This window comes from Pristis pectinata, chromosome 15 (genome assembly GCF_009764475.1).
Source record: "Pristis pectinata isolate sPriPec2 chromosome 15, sPriPec2.1.pri, whole genome shotgun sequence".
NCBI lineage: Eukaryota > Metazoa > Chordata > Chondrichthyes > Rhinopristiformes > Pristidae > Pristis > Pristis pectinata.
In genome coordinates, this window is record NC_067419.1 from 28,804,491 (window position 1) to 28,828,879 (window position 24,389).

Consider the following 24,389-nt stretch of genomic DNA (forward strand, 5'->3'; position numbering starts at 1 on the left):
CACATACACTTGTAAACCAAATGAGTTTTGTGACATTAGGGGAGTTTTGTGGTCACCATTATCAATAATAACTTAATTCAGGTTTATTCAATTGAATTTAAATTATCGGACTCCAGAATGGAATTTGAATTCCAGCCTTTGGATTATTCTTTCAAATAACATAACTTCACTGCTAACTTTCTTACCAGAAATTCTTTAAATATCAGTTGGATAATTTACTTTATATGGCAATGGTCATTTTTAAATAAAAATCACAGTGAAAGATGGGTATGGAGCTAAAAGATAGCAATGTATTACTTTTTTTCCCATTGTGAACAGAGCAGAGAACAGGGCTGCTGAAAGTCATTTTGAAAGGCTGAACTGTCATAAAGCATAGTGTCCTTGAGCAGTAGTTTAGGGGTTGGAGGCAGATCCGAGAAGATAGAGGCATTATTATTTCATATTTTGCAGTCTCTTGCACCCTTATATATTTCAATTGAATGACATTTAACATATTTGACAATTATTAACATACATAACTATTACTCATTCTGACAACCTTTTGCAGATTGGTGATCAATGTGTCCCTTTCTATCTCCAGGTTTCTTATCATCAGTTCTGATTCATGTTTTGCTTGCTTTTCTTCACAGTACTGGAATTCCTTTTTCTGAAGTTGTTCACGGCTCTTTTCATACAACATTTCTGCAGTTTTCCGTTTCTCTTCCTCTTGTTTCATACTGAACCTTTATTTTTAAAAAAAAGTACATCTGAACATAAGATAGAATACTATGGTGTGGAATATTTATATACTTTGTAACTCCTGCAAATACCATCACAAATTTTGTGTATTTTTTTTAAATATGAGTATCAGCAGATGCATTTCAAATGTAAGCATTTTCTTCTATCCCAAATACTACTTTGCTTTCACATAGCTCTCATCTGCAAACACAAAGTTATTTCACAAAACTACATTTTACAAGAACTTGAGTACTCTGGCCTCATTGTGAGCCATGATAAAGTTCAGTTTATCCAATTCTAAAGTTATAATTATAAATATCCAGTTATAAAGTTCAGTTTATAGAAGTATTTTGAAGAAGACCTCATTTTTGCTGACTTGTTTTTCTTACGTCATGCAAAGTGGATATTCAGCCCACCGAGTCTAGACTGGCTCTTACAGCATTCCCCCCACTTATTTCCCAGATCCACCTCTGGTCCTGCAATTTTTGTCCCATCTCCCATGCCCCCCCCCCAACGCGTCCCCCCCCCACCCCCCAAATTTTCATTTCCTCCTTCTCCTGGTAACATCCACCTACTACCCACATATTTTACCACCAGAGCCCCCCCCCCCCCCCCCCAATCCATCCTGTTCCATCTGCCTAACTCTCCCTTAATGGTTCCCATTAAAACCCTTACTTATCGGATTACAGCACTGGTAGCCTTTGTGTTCCCACTTATCACTCTCCAGCAGCTGTCTCCACCTTCACCCACCCCTTCCCCCCCCCCCCCCCCCCCCCAATATCCTCTTGAAACTGATGATCTTCTCTCTCCACACTTAGTCCTGATGCACGGTTTCAACCTGAAACATCAATACTTCCCCACCCTCCACAGACGCTGCTCGACCTGCTGAGTTCCTCCAGCAGATTGTTTGTCGCTCCAGATTCCAGGATCGTCAGTCTCTTGTATCTCTAAGTTTCTAAGGAGTCGCTTAAAAGGAGTAAAGAATGGTGGAGAGATGGAGAGATTTAGTGAGAAAATTCCAGTACTCAGGACCAAGAGAGCTTGAAAGGATAGCCAGCAATGGTGGTGCAATTAAAATCACAGATGCGCAAAAGGTCAGAATTGAAGGACTGCACAGATCAAGACTGTGCAGAAACAAAGGATTGTAGCTGCTGGAATCTAGATGAAAAAACAACAAGATGCTGGAGGAACTCAGCAGGTCAGGAAGCATCCATGGAGAAAAACAGACAGTTTCAACGTTTCGGGTCACGACCCTTCTTCAGGACTGAAGATAGGAAAAGGGGAAGCCCAATATATAGGGGGGAGAAACAGATCAGTGACAGGTGGACAAAAGAGAGGAGGCAGGGTGGGCACAAGGTGGTGATAGGTAGATGCAAGTAAGAGATGGTGATAGGCAGATGCAGGGGAGGAGGGGAGAGCAGATCCACCAGGGGATGGGTCAAAGGTATGGAGGCAGGTGGCATGGAGGGAGGGGAGGAGAGGAAAAGCAGAGAGAAAAAAAATGGCAAGGAGAGAAAAAGATAGGTTAGAAAAGGGAAGAAAAGAAACGAAGAGCAAGGTGGGAGGGGAGGGAGGGATTGGTTTACTTAAGGTAGGAGAATTCGATATTCATGCCATTAGGTTGTAAGGTTCCAAGACGGAAAATGAGACGCTGTTCCTCCAATGTGCACTCAGATTTCTCCTGGCAGTGGAGGAGGCCGATGACTAACATATCAGTGATGGAGTGGGAGAGGGAGTTGAAGTAACTGACAACTGGGAGATGCAGATCGCGGTTACAGACAGAGTGCAGGTGTTCTACAAAACGGTCACCTAGTCTGTGTTTGGTCTCACCAATGCAGAGGAGGCCACACTTGGAGCACCGAATGCAGTAGATGACATTAGGGGAGGTGCAGGTAAATCTCTGCCTCATCTGAAAGGACTGTTTGGGTCCCTGGATGGAGGTGGTGAAGGGGCAGGTGTTACACCTATGGCGGGGGCAGTGGAAAGTCGCTGGGTGGGAGCAGGATGGGTGGGGAGGGAGGAGTGAACTAGGGGGTCGCGGAAAAAACGGTCTCTGTGAAAGGGATGGGGAGGGGAAGATACAAAAGGGTCCCGTTGGAGATGGCGGAAGTGGCAGAGAATGATGTGTTGGATATGTAGGTTGGTGGGATGAAATGAGGACAAGGGGGACCATATCCCTGTTAGGTCTGGGAGGGGTGGGGGTGAGAGCAGAGGTGCGGAAAATGGCAGAGATGCAGGTGCGAGCTCTCTCGCCACAGTAAAGGGGGGGAAGCCATGGTTAGTAAAAAGGTTGAACATCTCAGATGTCCTGGAGTGGAAATGGCAAGCAGAAGTGGCGGAGGTGGAGAAGTTGAGAGAAAGCGATAGCATCCTTGCAAGAGACAGGGTGGGAGGAGGTGTAATCAAGGAAGCTGTGGGCGTCAGTGGGTTTGTAGAAGATGTTGGTGGATAAAGAATCTCCTGAGATGGAGATTGAGAGATCGAGAAAGGAGAGAGAGGTATCAGAGATAGTCCAAGTGAATTGGAGAGCCAGGTGAAAATTAGTGGCTAAATTTATGAAACTGTTGAGTTCTGCACAGATGCAAGAGGTGGCACCAATGCAGTCATCGATATAGCAGAGAAACAGTTGAGGATTGGGGCCAGAGTAGGCTTGGAACTGCGACTGTTCAACACAGTCAGTGAAAAGGCAGGCATACATGCGAGTGCCCATGGCTACACCCTTGGTCTGTAGAAAGTGAGAGGAATCAGAAGAGAAGTTGTTTAGGGTGAGGACAAGTTTAGCCGGGAGGAGGAGAGTGTTAGTGGAAGGGGACTAGTTCTGTCTCTGGCCGAGAAAGAAGCGGAGGGTGTTGAGGCTGTCATGATGGGGAATGGAGGTAGGTAGGGACTGGACAGCCATGGTGAAGATGAGGTTGTGTGTGCCGGAGAACTTAAAGTTATGGAAGAGTTGGAGAGTGTGAGGTGCCACGGATGTAGTTGGGAAGGGATTGGACCGGGGTCCAGGTACGAGGATATGAGCTCAGTGACACAAGAGCACACAGAAACAATAGGTCTGCTGGGACAGTCCTTCTCGTGGATTTTGGGGAGAAGATAGAAGCAGGAAGTCCTAGGTTGCGGGACTATGTTGGTAGCTGTGGGAGGGGGGTGTGGGGAGATCTCCCGAGGTGATGAGGTCAGTGATGGTGCAGGAGATAATGTCCTGGTGGTCCTCAGTGAGGTCATGGTCTGGGGTAGGTAGGAGTAAGTGTCTGAGAGTTGGCGTCTGGCCTCTGCAAGGTAGAGGTCAGTGCGCCAGACTACCACGGCACCACCTTTGTCAGCTGGTTTGATCACTACATCAGGGTTGGTGCAGAGGGAGTGGAAAGCAGAGCGTTCAGAAGGGGTGAGGTTAGAGTGGGTAAGGGGAGTAGAAAAGTAAAGACGGCTGATGTCGTGTCAACAGTTAGCTCTGAATAGGTCCAGGGCAGGTAACAGGCCCGGTGAGGGGGACCAGGCGGAAGTGGAGGGCTGGAGGCAGGAGAACGAATCACCAGAAGGGGCAGAGGACTCCTTACCGAAGAAGGCGGCACGAAGGCGGAAGAAAAAGAGCTTGGTATCATGACGGGCTCAGAATTCATTGAGGTGGGGTGTAGAGGTATGAAGGTGAGACCTTTGCTGAGAACAGACCGCTCAGCCTCAGAGAGGGGGAGGTCAGGGGGGATGGTAAAGACCTGGCAGGGGTTGGAGTTAGGGCCAGAGGAGAAAGGGTGGGGGGGGGGGGGGGGGGGGGGGGGGGGGGGGGGGGGGGCGAGGGGCTGGGCTGGCGAGAGGAAACGGGAGAGAGGGGTTGGGAGTGATACAGGGATAAAGAGTGGGATGAAGGATAGGTGGATGGAGGGGAGAGAACGAGGGGGAGCAGGGGGAGAGGTCAGGGTAGGGGTAGGATAAGGGGTTGGGAGTGGTCTGGAGGAGATGCAAGATGGGATTCAGAATTACAGGTACATGGGGGAAGAAACAAAGCAAAGCAGAGGCACTAGAAGGCAAAGCCTGGAGAGAGGGAGGTCCTGGAGAGGGAGGGGGTGAGAGGAGCAGAGAGTGGTGTAGGGCAGGAGCAGAGGTGTCCAGGCTCTACAAGACTTGTGGAGCTACATGCAGCTTTAGAGGCAATGAGCACGTGAAGGAATTTTCAAAAATAAGAAAGAGGATTTTAAAATCAAAGTATTGTCAGACCAGGAGCTACGCAAATCAGTGGGCATATTAGTTGTAAAGGAGTGAACTGAGACACAAGAGATTGCAAATGCTGGAATCTAGAGCAATAAACCATCTGCTGGAGGAACTCAGCAGATCAAGCAGATTCTGTTGGGGGGGTGGGGGGAATTGTTGATGTTTTGGGTCAAAACCCTGCATCAGGACAGAGAGTGGAGAGGGGAAATAGCTAGTATAAAGAGGAGAGGGGAGAGAGGAGAGAGGGGGAATGGAACTGCTTCAAGTTACTATACATAAAGGCAGCAGAGTTATGAATGAGCACATGCTATGCAGGTAGATCAGAAAAGCACTGGGGTAGCAAATACTGAAGGTAACTGTATTAAATGAGGGCTTCTGCAGCAGTTGAACAGAGGCATTAAATCATATGGTGTTACATTGATGTAAGCTGGTAGTTTGGTTATTGCGAAGATGTGGTTGTAGAACATTTCAATTAAGAAACATACTAAGGTTGCAAACAATCTCACTCAGTTTCAGATAGTTGACAAAGATAGTAATGTTTAGCCAAGGAATGGAGTTTATGGTGGGGATGAAAAAGCAATGTCAGACTTGCAAAATGATTCTTTACAGGTCCATTAGCGCAACACCAATCCACTTATTTAGAGTATTGATGCATCTAAATGTTGTACTTAAGCTATTGACGAATACTTTTGAGAAATATGAACATTTAATACAGATGCATCAAAAACATAAAATTATATTTAAAAATAAAGCGAGAACATACTTGAGGCTATTAAGATCAGTTTCCTTCTCCATTATTTGGCACTCCAGTTTGGATTTCATTTCTCTAGTTTCCTTCAACGTTTGATGGAGCTCTTTTCGCTCCTTCTCTAGATATTTCACTTTCTCCAAAAGCAAGGTATAACGCTTCTTTTCTCGTTCAACTGCTCTTTCATATTCCTGAACCACATTTTGGATTTTCAGTAAACTTACTGAGTCTGTAATTGGATAAACTCCATATTAGAAAACTGAGTCAATTCTGTTCATTTAAAAAGGTATAATTAAAAAATTAGCAATACATTGCGCATATTGGTTTCTGATTAATAGTTTACAGAATTAAAATGTGATTTAGTTTCATTAAAAGAACAGAATTTATGATTCAATAATTTTTGCAGTCTTCCTTTTCCACGATATTAATATTTTAGTAATAAAAACTGAAATTTAAAAGACATTTTTTTACAGGCTTATTATAAAGTCCTTATAAATACATGAATTAAAAAAACAGAACTAACATCTCTTAGCTTTACATACAATACTTAAACAAACAGTACATATTGCCAATTGAAAGCAAGACCGAAAATAGGAAGTACACCATTCTGGATTTACGTTCTTTACCTACTGTCTCTGCATCAAGTTGTGCAATTAACTGCGCAGTATTCCTGTGCACAGGTTCAGAAGACTCTGAGCCACCTGCAGCAGTATCAGATGACTCTGTGAGATCATTCAGGTCATCAGAAATATTAACTGGTTTTGTGAACTAAAAAACAGGAAAAACAAAAAAATAATTGAATCGCTAACCTAACAAAATTCGTGAACAAATAATGATAAAAGCATGAAATATTGGAAACATCTATTAAGAGAGAAACTGATTGAAACATTTCACGTCAATGATCTTTCATTAGGATTGGAAGATAATAGAGATGCCAGCAAAAAAGCGCAGGAATAGAATAAAAGTGGAAAATAAAATTTATCTATGTGGCATATGAAAAGCAATTGACCATACATTATAACTTGGGTTAATCCATTCAATGACATCAGAAGTTACATTACATAAGCTGTTGGTACCTCCTGTGCTCCCATCATAGTAAGGTGATTCTTCCGCTAAGTAATTAAATGCCAAAAGATGATGGTGATGCAAGGCTAGATAAGTGGATGATGGGACAAATAAACCAATTATTATTTCTAACATGGTCTTATTAATACCTCAATTTACCCTAAAATTGTTTACATCTAATACTATAATTCTGACAAAAGATTATCAACCCAAAAATATCACTTCAAATTTACCCTCCAGACTGAGGCCCATTGATCAATAACAGCACCTCAGTTCAGCAAACAAATCAAGAACTGGAAAAGCCAGAAAAAAAAGAAACATTTCAGTAAGGTCTTATAAATTACTGGTATAAAATGCAAGTTGTTAAATGTGACAGCTTGGTTTTGGACACCACAGCCAATTGGTTGTGTGTTTATGCTCCACCCAAGTTCTTGAGCACTTAAGCTAGTGGACACTTTAGTATAGAACCATGGTGCTATCCATCACACACGTGTTTAAACCAAGACCTCAAATGTTAGTTCAGGTGGGCACAAAATATCCTAGGGCAATATTTGAAGAGAGGTACTCTGGCCCGAAGAAGTCTTACACTCAAAACAATAGAACTCAAGACTCTCGATGTGGCCACCTTGGAGTCTCTTATGTCTCAAGAGTAGCAAGGGAAGAGTCGAGTACAAGTGTACCCCAACTCTCAAACTCACTTCTAAATTATTCTTCTGTGGCAAATTTATTATTAGATGTCAATCCAGCCAACTAAATTAATCTGTACCGCTGTGAATAACTAATGTATTTAGATTTGTTCAATAGTACTTGATTAATGTGCAAATCTACACATTTGAAAAAACAGCTTCTAAGGTTTTACCCGATCTTATCTCTAGGCTCCTCCCAACCTACAAGCCTCCAAGGATTCCATTTACTCTACAGTGATCTCTTGTGCACACCGTTATTTCCACTGCTCCACCATTGGCAGTAACCTGAAGCTATTTAAGCTTGAAGTCTAGAGATGCCACTATGGTTAAAAAAATGTTACAGCTTCAAGAATTGTTAAGTGCCAAGTTGACCATTAACTTATGCCGGCAGACAATTTAAAGAGGTCTTTAGTTGATAGCACTCAGTTGAGTTTAGTTGATGCCAAACTTTCCACATAGCAGCCATTTAAATAGAAGAGCAATACTCGGCCTGGATGAGATAAGCCGAAGGGCCTGTTTCCATTACTCTATGACTTGAAGGGCTATTGCTGAGGATTTTCAATTTTTAAAAAATTTCCATTGCTGAGGATCTTTACACTAATTGAAACCTGGGCATAACTTAAATCTTCAATTGATGCCAAAGTTTTGAAAAGGGCTTTTGAGATACAAAGAACAATGTCCTGGAACACCATAAAGATTTCAGCAATTTCTATCATTGTTTTCCTGAGGACTTCAACTGGAAAATAAAAATATGAGATTTTGCCTTTCAGGAGCCACTAATAAGAGAGTACTTAGTCAGGAGTACCTTGCTTGACAGGGCACATGGGTTTGGAGGGAAGAAATGAGGATGACATGAGGCTAGGTACAGTAGCGTTAACTGCTGCAGGGTAAGAGGTAAAGGAGGGCTCCCTCCATTGCAGTCTTTGCAATCACAGGGCATCCCTCCACTGGGACCTCCAGAGCTGCAATCCAGATCTGTGCATCTTTATTCCTTAGCCCTTGAATCATCTTGAAATATTTCATTGTTTCTCAGCCACCACACTATATGCAGTCTTTCACAGATGGGGGTGATGGATGTTTCATATGCAGTTACACAAAAAATTCTGCTGTTCAAACTTATGTATAAACCTGTTTTAGTACCTCCAGTAAAGGGAGAACTGTGGCAATCAGGGAGCTCCAAAATAGTGTGCTAAAACTTTTTTTTATATAAACACTCCTCCAAATTAATAATTTGTTTCACCAAAGCCTTTTGTTTTCGAGCGAACTCTTCCTTTCCACACCTGAATTTTTATGAAATCAGTACACCAAATATAAATACAACTTCAGGAGAGTGAGAATGAGTTTATCTGTCTCTATCACTTCTTCTGGCAGCTCGATCCATATAACCATCACACTGTGTGTGGAAAAACTTGCCCTTCCAAACTCCTTTAAATTTCTTCCTTCTCATCTTAAAACCGATGACCCCTAATTTTAGACTCTCCCACCCTAGGGAAAAGACCATCTAACCTACCTATGCTCCTCATAATTTTATAAACCTCTGTACGGTCACCCCTCAGTCTTCTATATGCCAGTGAGAATAAACCCAGTCTGTCCAATCTCTCTTGTAGCTAAAAGCCCTCCATTCCAGGCAACATACTGGCGAATCTCTTCTGCATACTTTCTAATGCTACCACATCCTCCCTGTAACCTGGCAAACAGAACTCTACACAATATTACAAATGCAACATAACCAATGTTTTCTGCAGCTGAAACAAAACAACCCAACTCTAATAGTCAATGCCTCATCTTATGAAGGCAAGCATGCTGAATGATCCACCTGCATTACCATTTTTAAGAAACTATGAACTTGCACCAAAGGTCCTTCTGCACATCAACACTCCTGAGGTCCCTGCCATTTCCTGTATACGTCCCATTGGTACTTGACATCCCAAAATGCATTACCTCACACTTGTCTGGATTAAATCCTATTTGCCACCGCTCCGCCCAACTTTCCAACTTATTTATATCCTTACATAGCTTTTCACAACCTACTTTGCTATCTATTACTTCACCAACTTTTGTGTGATCAGCAAACTTACTAATCAGTCTAACTACATTCTCATTCATTATGAAATAACAATAGTCCCAGCACCTGCGGTACACTGCTGGTTGCAGATTTCCAGTCAGTAAAACACCTCTTGACCACTACCACCTGCCTCCACCAGCAAACCAATTTTGGATCCAGATTGCCAAAACACCTTGTATCCCATGTACCCTAACCTTCTGGATCAGCCTACCATGTGGGACTTTGTCAAAAATCTTGCCAAAGTCTATGCAAAACACTCAACCAGATTTGAGAGACAGGATTTCCCCTGCACAAATCTATGTTGAATCCACCTAATTAGTCCCTGCCTTTCCAAGTGAACACAAATCCTGTCCCTGAGAGTTCTTGTCCAATAATTTCCCTCCTTACTATTGATGCAAGGCTCACTAGCCTGTAGTATTCTAGCTTATCTTTACTGCTCTGTTTTGAATCAGCTTTCCTCCAGTCTTATGGTACCTCACCCATGGCCAAGATGCAAAATTCTCCTTTATAGTCCCAGCAATCTCCTCCCTTGCTTCCTAAGGTACCCTTAGAGAGATCCCGTCAGGGACTTTCTCCTTCCTGACACAGATATGTTCCAGTATATCAGTGTATGCCTCTCATAACTCTCCATCCTGCACATCCTTCTCCCTGGTGAATACCAATGAGAGAGATTCATTTAGCATCCTGTATACATCTCCTGGCGTCTTTTCATCCCTGAAGGGTCTTACTCTTTCCCTCGCTACCCTCTTGCTTCTAATGTTTTGGGATTCTCCTTAATCCTGCTTACCAAGGCCATTTTATATCCTCTTTTTGCCCCTCTAACTTCTCTCCTACATCCCCTATCAACCTCAAAGGACTCACTCGATACCAAATACCTAGTTCTGACACATACTTCCTTCTTATTTCTGATGAAACCTTCAATTTCCTTTGTTAACCAAGGTTCCCTAATCTTACCACCTTTACTTCTTACCCTCACAGGGACATACTGACTCTGAACTTTTACCATCTTGTCTTTAAACGCCTCCCATATATTGGGTCTTGTTTTTCCCCTCGAGCAGCTGTTCCCAACTTACTTTCACCAGGTCCTGCCTTATACTATTGAAATCAGCCCTCCCCCAATGTAAGACTGTAACTTTAGGACCAACCTTATCTTTTGCCATGACTGCCTTGAAACTTACCGAACCATGGTTACAACATCCCCTCCCACTTTGTATACCCCCACCCACGTCATGCCTGAAATGTCTATATTCCAGAACATTGAGCTGCCATTCCTGCCCTTCCCTCAGCCATGTTTTCTGTGACTGCAACAATATTATCATCATATAATCTTATAACCATGTGCTGATCCATGCTGTCAGCATATCCATTAAGGTAAATACAGTTAAACTCATCAGCCCTCTCATGCTTCCCCACCTGTCTGTCTTCTCTTTCCACTGGACTTACCTGTTCTATTTTCCATTCCCCCCCATCCTATTAGTTCAAATCACCCCCACCCACCCATGTAGCACTCATGATATATATCAATTTCTCAAGTGCACTAAGTTTGACAGCAATCACTCTCAGGTTGCTGGCTAGGGTATAAATACACAAGAATTAGTTATCATACAAGCAATTAGTACCATGTTTCTGCAACTTTAAATTAAGTATATCATTTGATTTTAAAAAATTACCGTTTTACTTGAAGATGCTTTGCAAGCTCTGAAAAAAATTTGAAGAACAAAACAATAATGAACATTATATTTGTAGGTGATAGCATCAATAGAAAACATGTTGCTAAATAATAGTTCAAGTTATTTAATTCAAAAATGAGTCAACCATGCCCGGGTGACAGCACCCTCACCTGAATCAGAAGATTTTAAGTTCTTATCTCTTTCCAGAGACTTGAATGCAAAAACCTAGGTTATAAAATTATTAAACTTTGGTTTCCCCCATAGGGAGATTCATACAATTTAAAGAAAATGATCCAAATTCATTTATTTCTTAAATGCCAATCATGCATTTAATTTCTGCACAGGTTTAATCAATGGCAATGAAATAATATACAGCTGGATTAATAACCCTCTAACCTACCTCTACTTCTACCAAATGATGCAAATCATATAAATTTTACAATACATTGTTAATACAACAGTGCACGTCTGTGTTACAGAATGGCTCAAAGCCATAATGAAAATCTTGTTTCAAGGATTAACCATATAACTGAGCATGTGAAGAATCTGACCAGTGATGAAGGGCCCTAGTTAAGCAGAGGAGACAAAGTTTGGAATGCGTCCTGCAGAAATAAAAAGCATTCAAAGGACCAAATGGATCTAGCATAAATTGGAGCTAAAAGCACACACACTTAAGAGAATTGAGTGTTAAACTTTAAATTACTTTTGTTTCATTTTATATATTGAAAGTTTAGGCAGTTTTTAATCAATTATTTGGTCCAAGAATCAGACTGCTTTATTAATGCAAAATGCTATTTGGTATCTCAATACATATAAAAATAGGAGTTGAACAAGCAAACTTATCACCCTCAAATATCTATCTTTTATGGGATATAATAACTATGGATAAGAGCTTGTTGCCAGCAGCAAGCCACCCACACTCATTGCTGATATACATACCAACCACAGCCTTACCACTTGTGGACCTCAACATTGACTGTTAAGTGTTGACCCAATCCTAAATGGCAAGGCATATTGTATGTCACTTGTGACACACGACTATCACAAATGGATTTAAAAGAAAACTTTGATTGCTTGCAAAGCTGTCACCTGCACTTTTTTTCTCTCAGCACATCAAATTTAAAATACGCTCCTTGTATTGAAGTACTTCACACTATTTTCACCCATCCTTAATCATTAACCTTTTACAATTCTTCCCCCTTCCATGCACAATGAAATTTTCTTACACATCTTTCTTTACCCAGACACTGGAGGTAATTCTTTTAGCCGGCAATTCACTGGAAATACCTCTCCCAAGTCCCTTTAGCCACCCTACACTCCCTCTCCTTCTAAGGCATCTCTCATTGGTTACTCTTTCTTATGCTTCAGAAGTTTTGCTACTTTAAATACTCAATATAACTTCAGGCAAATACTGCCATTTCTTGTGTACTTCTGTATGAAATTGTGCTCAGCAACATCTGCTAAATTCTTCAATTCTTTCTCTATTATTAATAATTTATATAATTAATGATAAAATTCTAGTTTGTGTTAACATCCACATTTGAACAACGTTGAGTATTGTTTCATCAATAACCAGTTCACCTGCTGTTGCACAACTAGTAAATTTGATGGTAACACAAAAAAAAACAATTGGAAAATAACACTTTTGGCGTCACAGGGTATTTAATTACCATAATTTCTGGGAAAAATGCAAGAAAATGTTTTATAGAGCACATGCAATGTGATGGAATATTGTGCAGAAAACAAATTTCCTAACAAAAAATCTGCCCAAAATGGAGCAGGTAGTAAGAGGAAAATTAAGTCTATAACTTCCATTTCAAGAGAGAACATGTTTTGCAGAGAACTGTTTATTTCTCTCCAATAGATGCTGCCTGACCTTCTGAGTTCCTCAAGCATTGTGTGTGTGTTGCTCCGGATTCCAGCATCTGTAGAATCTCTTATGTCTATGTTTTGCAGAAAACAATTTTCCTGATCTAAATCACCCTACATTTACTCTCAGTATTAGGTTTAAAGGCAAACAAGTAATATAACTTGTATATATAACTAGTGAGTAAAGCATTATAAATTCTATAGAAGCAACCATAGACCTAGATTGTGTATACCAGTGTTTGGAAATCAGAAGGGCATCTTCAATTTATCTATATAATGTAATAAATACTATATTGCATGTTACATTCATTGACAGGGTACACATATATATTAAACCACAATAATAATGCACATTGGATTAAGAGCAAGAAAATATATCAGTTGCACCAGAATCTTAAAAAGCAACATTCACTGCAGAAGAGATTTACCAAGATGTTGCCTGGAATAGAGGGCTTTAGTTAAAAAGAGATTTGATAGGCTGGGTTTATTCTCACTAGAGCATAGAAGCTGAGGTTGATAAGATTATTAGAGGCATTGATAGGATATTTGGATAGGAAAGGAACAGAGGGATGCGGGGCCAATGCAGGCAAATGGGATTAGCTTAGATAGGCATCATGGTTGAGAGCGAGATCATTAGGGTCTTTGCAGGCTGCAGTGATATATGGTGAAAATAATAAAAAAGGGTCTTATCCAGATTTAGAATCATAGACTCACTACCTATTCTTTCACTCTGATCTTATGTTATTTTCCCTTGTGCCTAACCAATTGCCTTTTGAAAGCCCTTATTGACCCTACTCCCACTCACCTTACAGGCAAATGAATTTTAGATTATAATTATTGTAAAAGAAAAATTCCTCACAACCTACCATTCCTTTCTCACTCCCCAACCACTATACATTTTGACCATCACTTTCAATGTAACATGCATGCCCTTGTCCTTGCATAGTCCACTTATAAATTTTTAAACTTTTTAAGAATTTTATTTACAGCATGGTAACAGGCCCTTCCGGCCCAACGAGTCCGCGCCGCCCATTTTAAACCCAAATTAACCTACCCGTACGTCTTTGCAATGTGGGAGGAAACCCACGCAGACACGGGAGAACGTACAAACTCCTTACAGACAGTGACGAGAATCGAACCCAGATCGCTGGCGCTGTAATAGCGTCACGCTAACCGCTATACTACCATGCCGCCACGGTGATGTATGGAAATGGCTTCTCTTTATTCTATCTATTTATCCCCTCTTTTGTGCTCTTGTACATCTCTGGCATATCTTTATTCTGAGATGAACAACCCCACCTTCTTGAGTTTAAACTTGGATGCAATCTTTCATCCCTCAAACAATCTGAGTAGGAGACACAAAAGACTGAAAGATGCTGGAATCTGCAACAAAAAACAAACTACTGGAAGAACTCAGTAGATTAGGCAGCATCTGTGGAAGCAGAGGAATGGCTGATGTTTAGAGTTGAGACCCTGCATTAGGACAATCTGAGTAAACGCTTTCCATACCCTTTCAGATCTTCATGTCCTCCTTGAAGAGTGATGACATTAGTTCCAGCAAACACTGTAATAAATATGTTACCTTTAACAAATTGTACTGGATCTTACTTTTTTCCTGATTATTGTTTCTGAAAGGTTCCCACTACCAAGGTGAAACTGACTGGTTTGCCTCCTTTCTCACATCCTTTCAAAGGGTTCTATATTTACCACTGTAACAGTACAGGAACCCCACTCCAACTCTGACCCATCGCTCTGTGGCCTCCTGTACTGTCATAATGAGGCCTAGTGCAAGCTTGAGGACAGCACCTCATCTTCAGTCTGGGCATGATGCAGCCTTCTGGGTTAAATTTGAATTCTACAACTTCAGGTGACTAGATTTCTGTTATCAGTCATCCAAGTATGATATTACCTTGTTTTATTTTGATCTGGGAGTGGAGGATATGCCAGGCAAGTCTTGCTGCTCTGCATTTTGCAACTCCTACATTCTTTTGTCCATGTTTTTTTGTCTATGTTCTTACTCTCTTACTGCTCCCATTCACTCACTGATGAGAAACATTGTTTACAGCTTATCCCCACGATCACCTCATTTTACTCTCAGAGACATCGCCTCCCCAACTCTCCCTGCAGCTTGACAAGCTGCTTTTGCTTCCTTCCCAGTTCTGAGGAAGGTCTTCGACCTGAAACATTAACTATGTTTCTCTTCCCACAGATGCAGCCTGACCTGCTGAGAATTTCCAGCATTTGCTTTGTTTTAGAATAACAGTATTAGTTAATTTAAGCATATTTGTTCAGTCTGAAAAATATTGGCTATATCTTCCAGGAGCTAGCCATCACCCACCCATTTTAAAGAACTATATCAAATTAGGTTATAATCAGAATGAATTGACGCAAACTCCCTGGGACATGCAGTAACACACATCTAGCCCAAGGGATTAAAGGACCTCTGGCAGTTTACACCTGGCCAGAAGCTGAAATGCAGAGAATGGTGCTGAACTGTGTATAGATAGGTGTATAGTGGTCCCCCAGAGGTTGGTATTAGAATTATTTTTGGTATTACAATTACTATTTTTAATCATATACTATATAGCATAATTTCTAAGCAGACTTCTGGAAGATAATCGGATTGATAAAATAGGATAACACATGGCTGTGAAATACAATACAAAGAAATGGCTGGATAAAAGAATAAAGGAAATTAATAGAAACTCAGGTAAAACTTTAAAAAGAGGGGTAGGGAAACAGAGGCACATACTTCAAATTTTGAAAGTTAGGATACAGAGCTTCATAAATAAGTAAAGGAGAAAGTTATGCTAAATGTTTATAGAGCACTGGTTAAGTTTCAGCTGAAGTATGTATACAAACTTCTACGCATCACAATTTCAGAAGGACTTTAAGGATTTCTTGGGTGAGGTACAACACCGGGCAAAGGGCACTTCAATTTTGCGACGGAATAGAAAAGCTGGAATTTTTAAAAGGCAGAATCATGGAATTCAATCCCTCTTCACATTCATCCTCCACCAGAATGGGCCAATGTCCCTTGATTGAAATGGAGGCCAATCTTGCCCCATTACCGCCACCATCTGCCTGGCTAAACTTATTTTTATATTGAACAACTTCTTTAACTCTACTTCTTTCTGTCTTCCATCTTTCATGGAGCCTCTTGTTGTTTTCTCTCCTCTTCTCTTGCCCTGCATCTTAACTGAGACTGGTTTTATCCCAAACTTCTTTCGGTCATTTATTTGAAATATTAACCTTTTTTCTTTCGCCACCAATGCTGCTGGATCACATTGAATGTTCCAAGCAACTTCTGCATTTATTTCAGATATTCAGCATTTTCTGTATTTTGTTCAAGCTAAAAGAAAATTCAATAGAGTGAAAATTAAAAAAAAATCTGCAGATGCTAGAAATCTAAAATCAAAACAGGAAATGCTGGAAATACTCAGATTAAGCCTTGTATGTGGGAAGAGAAACAGAGTTAACATTTTAGGTTGAAGACTCTTCATCAGAACCCAACATGACAAAGGATGATGCCTTTTTAAGCCATTTATACTTGTGTAGATGGTTAGTTGACCCTGGAGGCTATGAGTTGTTTTCCCCCCACCATTTTCCAGATCTAGGCATCACTGGCAAGGCCATATGTAATTGTCCTTCAACTGAGTGACTTGAAAGGCGATTTCATAGGATCTTTAAGAGTCAACACACGAGGTGGGTCTGGAGTCATACACAGATCAGACTGGGCACAAATAGCAGATTTTATCCCCAAACAATATTAGTGTAGGCAAAACTTCTCAAATAGCACCACATTGCTCAGCTAAAACCTGTTCATTATAATACAAGAAAATCTAATGCTAAATCCCCTGTTCACTGCAGTTCCTGATACTAGATTCAAGCTTTCTAAAATCTTGGCAGGGTCAAGTCTTATCCTGTCCTCCTGCTCCAAAAGTTAATATACCAATATCTACTGCACCAATCAACACTGTATGAAATGTTTTTGGACAATATTTTTCAAGATGTATTTTTCTGACACTGCAAAATCTTCCTTTACATTAAACTGATTAAACAACTGGGAAATGTCTTATAACATTCAAGTTTTTTTAATAGTATGTTATTATATGTGAGATTCCAAGATTTGCACATGAAGGCATTTTTGCCATTATTCATTTTTGTACAAAAATTTTCAGAAATGTAGTAAACATTGATAAAGTGACAACATTTGCCAAAACAGGAATTTCAGCATTGGAATGTCCAATTTTGAGCATGAATGTTTAAAATATAAATAATTAAGTACCTCTCTTCATCTTGGGACATTTCACTTGCAGTACTATCATCAAAGGCAGATAAGGCATTCATTGCAGACACTTGCTGTAGTCTGAGCAGCCTCTCAATGTTTTTCAATTCAATGCTTTTCAACTCTTGATCAGCTTGCTTTGTCTGATTATGTTGATGATTTTCATAATTCTCCTCATTTGAGCCCAAGTTATTCCTTTAAATGAAAATATTTAACTCACATACATACTCAAGTGAATGTACCATATTGCTGTTCTTGGATTAATAGGGACAGAGCAGGAAGCACAGTTTGCAATTTAAAGTTTCAATACATTGAGAACAGTTTGATGTTGCTCCAGCACCGAGTTTTGTGGGGAGGTGTAATATATGCATGAACACTAGTCATTATCTGAAACGATATATTTGAAGCAATAACGTGTTGTAGCTGTAGTTTGATCCAAAATAAAAGTAGTAAATGATAAATAACTATTTATGTAAACTCTGAATAGTTTATTAAGTGGATTTTCTCCATTTATAGTGTAACATTTCTCTTGTCCAATTAAAAATGGAGTTCTGCTAATCATGAAAATTATACACAACTGTTTCATTTATTATGAACATGTAATACTTTTTAGTTCTCTGAAACCGTGAAATGTAATCTGCAAAATGTGCATGAAGTGAAGGACATTGGATAGATATTGTAATATCCCAGGACCAAACTGTAAAATGAAGTCTGAAGTCTGGATCCAGTCACATTAGTATGTGGTGCATGGAATTGAGAGCAGCCATTAGGACATGTGGAAGGCGGGACAAGTACACTTTTGAAATTTTCTATCAATGGCTGAATACTTTTGTTGACTACGTTACTGGGATACATATGTAAGTGTCACGGGAGCAGAATCTTGGAGAGAATATTCCCTCCAGTCATTCCTGAAGGATATATTGTGGTAGTATAGAAGGCAGAAGCTGGAGTAACCAAATAAAAGCAGAAAAAGAAAAATCAGGAAACAATTTAAAAGAAATCAATAGGAAGCATACATATCTAATTAATTAGTAAATTAAAAACTGACACATTCTAAACAAATTCTACATTTAAAATATTTTCCAGCTCCTAGTAAAGTTATTGGAATAACATACATGCATGCAATGATATATTCAAACTTGTAAGACACATAGATCTGGATATACAAAATTATGACTGTTGCCTGATCATTTGCAGGAATATGCTTAGCAGGAATCAAGGTATGTAAAATTATTGTGGTGACTAGTAAAATTGTATGGGGTTGGGGCATATTCGGGCCTTGTGTGTGAATTTTCCTCCGAATCTGGATAAAGGTGTAACCGGTTTGAGAAAACTTGATGGTGACAGTAGTGCCTGGAAAGAATTCTATCTTCAGCAATATTAAGCTTATATTGCTAAGAAAAGATAAAAAAATAAACTTTTAATTTGTTCAGTGTTGTTCCAGAACCTAAAGTTTTTTTTTCTCTTTCTAGAATTTCTTTTCTTTTTTGAATCTCATTTCTAAGCATTATTGTTTTCTCCATAAGTGATTTCAATCTATTTATTTAATATTTCTAAAAGCATCCACTAATCAACCTACAAGTTTCCCGATTTATGCCACATAACCAGTTTAGACTTGGATTTTGGACTGAAAGGATGAACATTTGAAACTTTGAAATTGTATGCAAATACAATTAAAAGTACGTCAATGCTTGTAAGATTATTTTAACTTGCATCTTTAAACACCATGTTTGTCATGAATTGCATTATACTATTGCATTATACATTTGTTATATAAATAAAAAATGTATCTCATACAAATCTGTCTTCCTGGTGAATCCATGAGACAATTTTTGTTAATTTAGTAAAAACATGATAGATGAACTGTAGAGACAATTTTCAGTAGTATTCTTAAAGCAATATTTTCAGTAGTTAAGCAATTAGCTTTAGTTTGCAGGCACAGTAGTGTTGCGGTTAGCGTGACGCTTTACAGCACCAGCGACCCAGGTTCAATTCTGGCCGCTGTCTGTAAGGAGTTTGTACGTTCTCCCTGTGTCTGCGTGGGTTTCCTCCGGGTGCTCTGGTTTCCTCCCATTTTCCAAAAATGTACAGGTTAGGAAGTTGTGGGCATGCTATGTTGGCGCCGGAAGCGTGGTGACACTTGCGGGCTGCCCCCAGAACACTCTATGCAAAAAATGCATATTACTCTGTGTTTCGATGTACATGTGACTAATAAAGATATCTTATCTTATCCATTTTAAGCTCCATTTTTTTGTGCTAAATGAAAATACTCTTGATACATTTACCAAGTCATCAAAGCATATACAGCAATTAACTTACCCTTTAAAATGAGAACTTCCTGTTCTGTCTTTATTAAGGAAGGTTTCTGCTGGTGTCTCCTTATGCACACTTGTCATTAAACTGGGCTGCAACTGTGTGGAACTATCTCCCTTTCCCAATTTCAATTCTACTTCATTATTTTGTTGCAGCATTTGCTTTACTTTTGCTACTGTAATCTGAAAATAAAAAATAAGGTTTACTGATTAACAGAATCATATTCAGTTGCCAAAAATCAATATTTAATACATCGCTAAAAGTCATGTAATTGTATTTGCAATTGTCCTCAAAGATTAGATCCACAAATTTACTGCAATTTGCAATCAGCAAAACATTCTCATCAACAAGATACTCATTCAAAACAAAACATTTTACTTTGTTCAGTGTATAATAAATATATTGCCTTTTTCCTCATCAACTCTGTTATGAGTACATTAAAAAATCTAACCATTCTCTATTTTTTGACTGGGTTATAGTAATTTGAGGTCTCCCAAGCTGAGAACACTTCTATATACATAAACCAAAAGGCATCAACAATTTAATTAATAAAAGAGCAAGCCAGACTGCTTCTGTGCATTTTGTTATTTATCCTGAAATGAAGGATTAGATTAAACAAAAATAGGAATTAACATTTATTTTATTAAACAGTAATTAAAAGGTTAAATGGCTGCAAAGCTGTAAACACAAGTAGCATGTCAAGTGTACAAAATGGATTCATCAAGATGTACAAAACAGAAAAACTCATTTCAAAAGTACACATTTTAATCATAAGGAAGATGATTACAACAGTAGGTAGGTTTTGCTGAAACTGCCCAGGATTTTGGTGAGACCATACCTGATGTACTGCAAACACTTTTGATTTCCTTATTTAAGGAAGGAAATTCTGAGAAAGTGCAGAGAAAGTTCGCTAAATTGATTATTGGGATAAAGTGATTATTTTATACAAGGGAAAATCAAATAGATTGGCCATGGACTATTGAGTTAATAAGAATAAGAAATTAACTTATTGAAACATAATATATCTAAGGGTCCTTGACAAGATAGATGCTGAGAGGATGTTGTCCCAGGGAGTTCAATCTAGAGCTAGGGACATAGTCTTAAATGGGCAACTCTTTTCCTGAGACTATGATAAAGAGGAATTTTTTCTCTCATAGGGTTGAGAGTCTTTGGAATTCTCTACCTGAGAGAGCTGTAGAAACTGTCAGTAAGCATATTTAATGCCAAGATGAATCAATGTTCAAACTTTTGGGAAGCTATGGAGTATTGAAACTAATCAGAAAAGTGAAGTTGAGGCCATGGTTGGATCAATCATGAGGCCTGACGTGCTAAATTCTTGCCACAATTTCTTACGCAAGTTCCTTTTCATACCAAACTTTCATTACTTAAAAGGATGCGTTAATTAGATTTTTTTTGAGTTAATTGAAGTGACATGCATCATGTTGTCTGCATACTGCAAAATATTTTGTAATATTTTCTTAGAGTGATACAATGAAGTTATTTTATTGTAATACTTATAGATGAGGAATGCAGCTCACTTTATTTTAGTAAAACAGAATATAGTTAAATATTTGGCAACACAATCTTTAATTCTGGCACGGTTGACTTGCTGTGGCAATATTAATAGTGTCTCAAAAGAAAATAAAGTTATCCAGAAGTGGTTGAGTAGCATACACCAGATCAAATAGTGTATTTTCACCACATTCTATTTATTATAATTCAGTTCAATGTAAATCATACTTAATAGACCCAACTATGAAAAACTTATACCACTGAAAAAGGAAATATATTTTGTTCTACCTGAAGGCAATTGGCGCAACGAATCATAAGAAAATAAGCATTAAAAATTCACATGTCACCTGGAAACCTACAGTTTTATGCACACTACTTTTCAAAGCAGTTGAAATGAGGCAAAATGGCTCAGGCAAAACTTACACACATCATGGAGGATTATTAGGGAAACTTCTACCTCTTTCTCCAGCTGTACTTTCTTTCTCTCCAAAGCCAGGAACACTACTTTCAGCATTCCTACCTCATTCTTAAAATGTTGTACATCTTCCTCTAATTCTTCATCTAAGTAAGGTTTAGCAGCTACCACAGAGGCGAGCTGGAGAGCTCTTGGATTACATTTCAAATCTGGCGACTCAAAACATCTTGCATCAAGATGAGGGAAACACTTGGACATTAAATCTTCATTTCTGGTGGATAAAAATTCTACTAATTCTGTAGTCTGCTTTGAAGCTTTTCCTAAAGAAGCAGATTTTTTGATAGAAGATGTATTGTTATCAGCACTAGACTCCACTTTATGAAAGTCACTGTCTTCGTTAGATTCTAAGTCAGAAGAGTAACCAGCACCATCATTTCCTTCTTTCTTTACAGTGGATGATTCCATTATTTTTATAATATGTTCTTTAACTGTTTCCCAGTTTAACTCCTGTTTTTCACTACCTTCCTTAAGTGCACAAGTGTGCGCCAACCTGTTTTCACCATTATTTTCCACTGGTTTGGACTCGTACAGTTTGAGTGTTTGCTGCTCATCTCTTGGCTCCACGGTAAAACCTTCTGATTCCTCCTGCTTGTTAAGCAGATGAAGTACTCCATGGTCATCGTCATTATTTACGTTCTCTTCTTCTAATTCTTCCTCTAAAACAGTAATTTCATTATTCTCTGAAGGCGCAATTACAATATCTTCATTAAATTCACTACTTGAGTTGCTTCCAGAACAACCTTCCGAAATTTCCAGAATAACTGCACCGTTTTTGTTGCACCGAATTTCTTCAAACCTTTGTTTCAGCTCAGCTGTCAGAATTTCCAGATGAGATGTTTTTTTGTCCTCTTCTGCCTGAACTTTGACATATTGATCTTCCTTGGCCCCTATATCATTTTCCTCTACCCGCACCACCTCAGCACTGTTGTCACTATTGGTCAAGTCGGGCTCCTCGTTCAGGTCCATTTCTTCTGCTTCCTGGTGTAAAAGCAAAACTTCTTTACCAGTTTCATTCTCAGATCGTAGGTGTTCAGTAGACAGTTTGCAACTGATACTGGCTGTTCTGAAAATATGGTTATCCTTCCGAAAGCATGTGAAACAGTTAAAGAGAGGTCAGGATTATAATAACAAAAGCCAACAATGCACTTAAATAGAAAAAATATACACCCTGATCACTTTTTTAAAAGTTGTACACTGAGTTAACAATTATGGAAGTAAAGAAAAAAATTGCATGATATTGATTCACAACAATTGTGCCTTGTTCTGACCTTGAATCAGAAAGGGAAGACTACCTTTGAACACAAACAAGTATAAATACTTCAATGTTAGGTGAGTGCTGACCAGAATTACTTTTGTAATTTTGTACCTACAACAGGCATCCCAAGGCACGAGAAAGATGGTACCAACACTGAATCTGCAAAATTCTCCAAATCCATTTGGAGGATAGGCAAACCAAAACCAAAGGAGTCTCCCAGGCCAACATCTCTAGTAAGTTGACTTAATTACAATCAGTTAGTTTCACTGGACAGGCTATATTACTTGCATGCCCAACACCAGACTCCTGAAATACACACTTAATTTTGAGTTGTCACGAGAGGAGATTATCAAAAGGACAAAGGAAAAGGTTCAAGGATATGCTCAAAGTAGAACATCCACACACCAATTCTGAGGATCCCCGATCCATGACATCTCAAGGTGGAGAAAGAGCATTTGGTTGGTATTGAGAAGCTCGATAGCATAAAGAAGCCTAGTGTAAATAGAGGAATGGGCCCACCACCTCAAAAACCACCCACCACCACATTATTAATCTCCTATCTCATTTGTAAGAGAGTCTGTTGTTCTCACAATGGCCTTATTGGCCACATTGGAGCTCACAAAATCAGAGTGGAAGCAAGTCATCCTTGATCCTAAGGTACTGGCTAAGAAGGAAGAAAGAAATGACAGAGCAGACTTGAGGAGCTAAGTTGCCTATTCCTACTATTAACTTGTATGCTTGTAATTATATATCTTCTGTTTGATTTAAATGCTTAAAAAACAAAGTTCATTTATTCATTTTGAAATGAAAATAGAGATTTGGTCAAAACTATATAATAAGAACCTTCTCAAAATTTGCATTTCAATTATCAGATCAGTTAAGTAAAATTAAACTGCATCTGTCAATCACTATCGGAACATCTCAGTCACTCCGATGATCGCCATCATCACAGAAGATGGTCTCCAGCCAATTTGATTTGCTCCATGTAATATCAAGAAATAGCTGAGAGTGGTGGATACAGCAAAGGGTAAAAGATTAGACAAATTCCCAGCTACAATATTGAAAGACCTGCACTCCAGAAGAAACTGTCCCCTTAGCCAAGCTGTTGCATAGCAAGGTACACTAGCTTCTACCTGACAATGTGGACAGTTGCTCAGGTATATATCCCATTCACACAAAGCAGGGCAAATCCAATCCAGCTAAACTTACATGCAATCGGTTTACTATTAAAGTGATAGAAGCCTTCATTGACTGAGCTATCAAATCGTACTTGCTCACCAAAAACTTCATTGCAGTCCAAACATGAACCAAATAGCTGAATTCCCGAGGTGAGGTATAGTGACTGCCCTTGACATCAAGGCACCTAGTGAAACAGAAGTCACTGGGCATCAAAGGGAAAACACATCAATCAAGTCAGAACTCATACAAAGGATGATGACTGTGGTTGTCAGAGATCAATCATTCCAACCCCAGAACATCAGTGCACGAGTTCCTCAAGGCAATATCCTCAGCTCAACCAGCTA

At 39.3% G+C, this 24,389-nt stretch overlaps 1 protein-coding gene across 4 annotated transcripts in view; it reads right to left on the reverse strand.

Moving 5' to 3' along the window:
• The window catches only part of si:ch211-272n13.3 (ankyrin repeat domain-containing protein 26), a 104,290-nt gene that overhangs the window by 33,464 nt on the left and 46,437 nt on the right, over positions 1 to 24,389 (reverse strand). For all 4 annotated transcript variants that reach the window (XM_052030650.1, XM_052030648.1, XM_052030649.1 and 1 more), the window contains 6 exons: positions 19,631 to 19,806; positions 17,312 to 17,506; positions 11,155 to 11,182; positions 6,295 to 6,436; positions 5,684 to 5,897; positions 539 to 722 (listed from right to left, as the gene is read on the reverse strand). In XM_052030650.1, coding sequence (XP_051886610.1) covers positions 539 to 722; positions 5,684 to 5,897; positions 6,295 to 6,436; positions 11,155 to 11,182; positions 17,312 to 17,506; positions 19,631 to 19,806 — 939 coding nt within the window. The remainder of the gene's footprint in view (positions 1 to 538; positions 723 to 5,683; positions 5,898 to 6,294; positions 6,437 to 11,154; positions 11,183 to 17,311; positions 17,507 to 19,630; positions 19,807 to 24,389) is intronic.